The 3,088-nt window shown below is 36.6% G+C and overlaps 1 protein-coding gene across 1 annotated transcript; it reads left to right on the forward strand.

The window, feature by feature from the left end:
* Positions 1–248: 248 nt before the first annotated feature.
* Positions 249–2,531, forward strand: LOC118490387 (PKS-NRPS hybrid synthetase CHGG_01239-like). Its single transcript, XM_035987998.1, has 3 exons — positions 249–446; positions 1,883–2,180; positions 2,263–2,531. The coding sequence occupies exons 1-3, from the start codon at positions 249–251 to the stop codon at positions 2,529–2,531; spliced, it is 765 nt and encodes a 254-aa protein (XP_035843891.1).
* The last annotated feature ends 557 nt before the right edge of the window (positions 2,532–3,088 follow it).

The following is a 3,088-nucleotide window of genomic DNA, read 5'->3' on the forward strand; positions in this document are numbered from 1 at the left end:
CGGATACGGGTATGAATCTCCGTACGTGCAGCAAAGTGGATACGGTGCTGAGAATGCACCTGTTGATGTACCATATTACCTGACGCACCAATCGTATCCGGGTTACGGGGTATACGGGGATGAAGGTGGATACGGAAGTTACAGTGGATACGGCGGTGAAGGTGGATACGGGGGTGAAGGTGGATACGGGGGTGAAGGTGGTTGCAGTGGATACGGGGGTGAAGGTGGATACATTGGATACGATAGATATGGGGGTGAAGGTGGTTACAGTGGATACGGGGGGTGAAGGTGGATGCAGTGGATACGATAGATCTGGGGGTGAAGGTGGATACAGTGGATACGGAGGCTACGGTGGATACGAAGAACATGGTGGATATGGTTATGAGCCCCGTAACACATCACTTTATGAACCATCTACCCCGGGCAATCCGTTTGAAATAAATGAGGTATCACATTAAAATAATTACTATTACTATTATTATTATTATTATTATTATTATTAGAGTTATTATTATTATTATTATTATTATTATTATTATTATTATTATTATTATTATTATTATTATTATTATTATTAGAGTTATTATTATTATTATTAACGTAACTTTTATTATTATTATTATTATTATTATTATTATTATTATTATTATTATTATTATTATTATTATTATTATTAGAGTTATTATTATTATTATTATTATTATTATTATTAGAGTTATTATTATTATTATTATTATTATCATTATTATTATTAGAGTTATTATTATAATTATTATTATTATTATTATTATTAGAGTTATTATTATTATTAGAGTTATTATTATTATTATTATTATTATTATTATTATTAGAGTTATTATTATTATTATCATTATTATTATTATTAGAGTTATTATTATTATTATTATTATTATTATTATTATTATTAGAGTTATTATTATTATTAACGTAACTTTTATTATTATTATTATTATTATTATTAGAGTTATTAGAGTGATTATTATTATTATTATTATTATTATTATTGTTATTATTATTATTATTATTATTATTATTATTATTATTATTATTATTATTATTATTATTATTAGAGTTATTATTATTATTAACGTAACTTTTTTTAGCGTTTCATGTCTCTAACTGATTTGAAGAATTGGGTACAAGAAACGGGAAAGGAGTATGGTTACGTAATTGTTACACGTCGATCAAAAAATATTGGCGGTACTACTGGGATGGTATGGCTTGTGTGCGATCGTAGTGGTGAGCACCGTAGGAAAGCAACAGTTAGGAAAGCTGGTAGCAAAAAAATCGGTTGCCCATTTTCATTACTCGCCATACGGGACGTGACGAATGACACGTGGGAGTTAAAAGTGGACTGTGCGAACCATAACCACGAACCTATGACGAGTCTGTTGGGCCACGCTTTTGTGCGAAGATTTACTAAAGCCGAATACAAGCTAGTGGAGTAGCTAACTGCTCAAAACATGGAGCCACATATCATATTTCAAACCCTAAGAAAGCAGTTCCCCGACAGCCTGCACGTTCAGAAAGACGTGCAAAATCCGGTACAAAAATTAGAGCGATAATAATGGACGGAAAGAATTCTATTCAGGCACTGGAAAGCCTGCTGCATGACCGCCGATTCATTTACGACACCCGACGGGATCCCAAAACAGATGTCGTAACAGAGATTTTCTTTGTTCATCCTTATTCAATCACTATGTGGCGTGCATTCCCGCACGTGATGTTGATCGACGCGACCTACAAAACAAACCTCTACAACATGCCATTTGTCCAGGTTGTGGGTATGACGTCGACTGGGAAGTCTTTTTGTATCGCACATGCCGTTATTTGTAAAGAACGAAGGGGTAACTACGTGTAGGTGCTTGAGCGGATCAAGTCAATATTGCATGAATGTATGATGCCGCGTGTGATAGTCATGGATAGGGAGCTTGCCCTAATTAACGCGTGTTCTAAAGTATTCCCGGACGCAACCAGGCTTCTATGCCACTTTCACATCCAACAAAATATAGCTAGAAAGTGCAAGAAAGGGTTCGATAAAGAAGATTGGGGGAAATTTATGTCGTACTGGCGGAGATTGTGCGAATCTTCATCAGAGCCCATGTACAAGTACAACTTGGAGAAAATGTATAACCGACTCGTGGTTGCCAACCGAGAAAGTAAGTGTTCCTTCAACAAACGACTCACCCAATCTATTATATTTTACACACGCTTTTACATTTCATTATTTTATTTTTGCAGGTGTCTATGATTACGTCTACGAAAACTGGCTCAAAGACTATAAAGAAATGTCCGTTTATGCATGGACCGATAAGTGTCGCAACTTTGGTCAGCGCACCACCAACAGAGTTGAGAGCCAGCACGCAAATTTAAAAAGATACATTACGCGCGGGAGTTCATTGGAGCGAATAGCAAGATGCATCATTGATATAGTTGAAACTCAGTACGATGAAATACAAAAAAGTTTCACTGAGAGCATCGAAAAAACGATGAACCACCACAGACACTGAATGTTGGACAACCTACGTGGAAAGGTTTCCCATGAAGCACTTGATTTGCTGGAAAAAGAGCTACTGAGGAAGATGGATGTGTTGCGGAAACTTAACGCATCATGTGGTTGCCATATGTGGCTTAGCAAAGGATTGCCGTGTGCTTGTAGGCTGGAAAACTACAAATGTACAGGTAAAAAATATTAAAACTACAAACCTTTTGTTATTTTGTACGATTTAGCTGTTTCTCACACCGTATTAACTTAACTGTGCAGGGCGTATAATACAACTCGACGACATAGATGTATTCTGGCGTAAGCTTGACTTGCTCCCGTGTAAACTGGTAGACGAGGAGGTCGATGTTGTAGCAGAGCTAAATAATGTGCGGCAACATTTAGAGGCACAGTCCCCCGTTCAGCAAAAGAGTTTGCTTTCAAAGATAAAAGCGGTCTTCAACCCGAAATCGTCAACCAAGAAACCACCGATCGTCCAGCAAAATACTCGCGGTCGGCCTACATCAAAGAAAGTACAAGAAAGGCTAGATGAAGCTGCGAGGATAGACGAAGCTGCGAGACACA

The sequence above is a fragment of the Helianthus annuus genome, chromosome 3 (assembly GCF_002127325.2).
Source record: "Helianthus annuus cultivar XRQ/B chromosome 3, HanXRQr2.0-SUNRISE, whole genome shotgun sequence".
Taxonomy (NCBI): Eukaryota; Viridiplantae; Streptophyta; class Magnoliopsida; order Asterales; family Asteraceae; genus Helianthus; species Helianthus annuus.

Excerpts from the sequence above, each read along its gene's own strand:
- LOC118490387 (XM_035987998.1), top strand. The coding sequence starts at position 249 with ATGGGGGTGAAGGTGGTTACAGTGGATACGGGGGGTGAAGGTGGATGC. Across the intron at positions 447-1,882 it reads ATCCGTTTGAAATAAATGAG|GTGCTTGAGCGGATCAAGTC; the intron begins GTATCACATTAA and ends AACTACGTGTAG. Across the intron at positions 2,181-2,262 it reads CGTGGTTGCCAACCGAGAAA|GTGTCTATGATTACGTCTAC; the intron begins GTAAGTGTTCCT and ends TTATTTTTGCAG.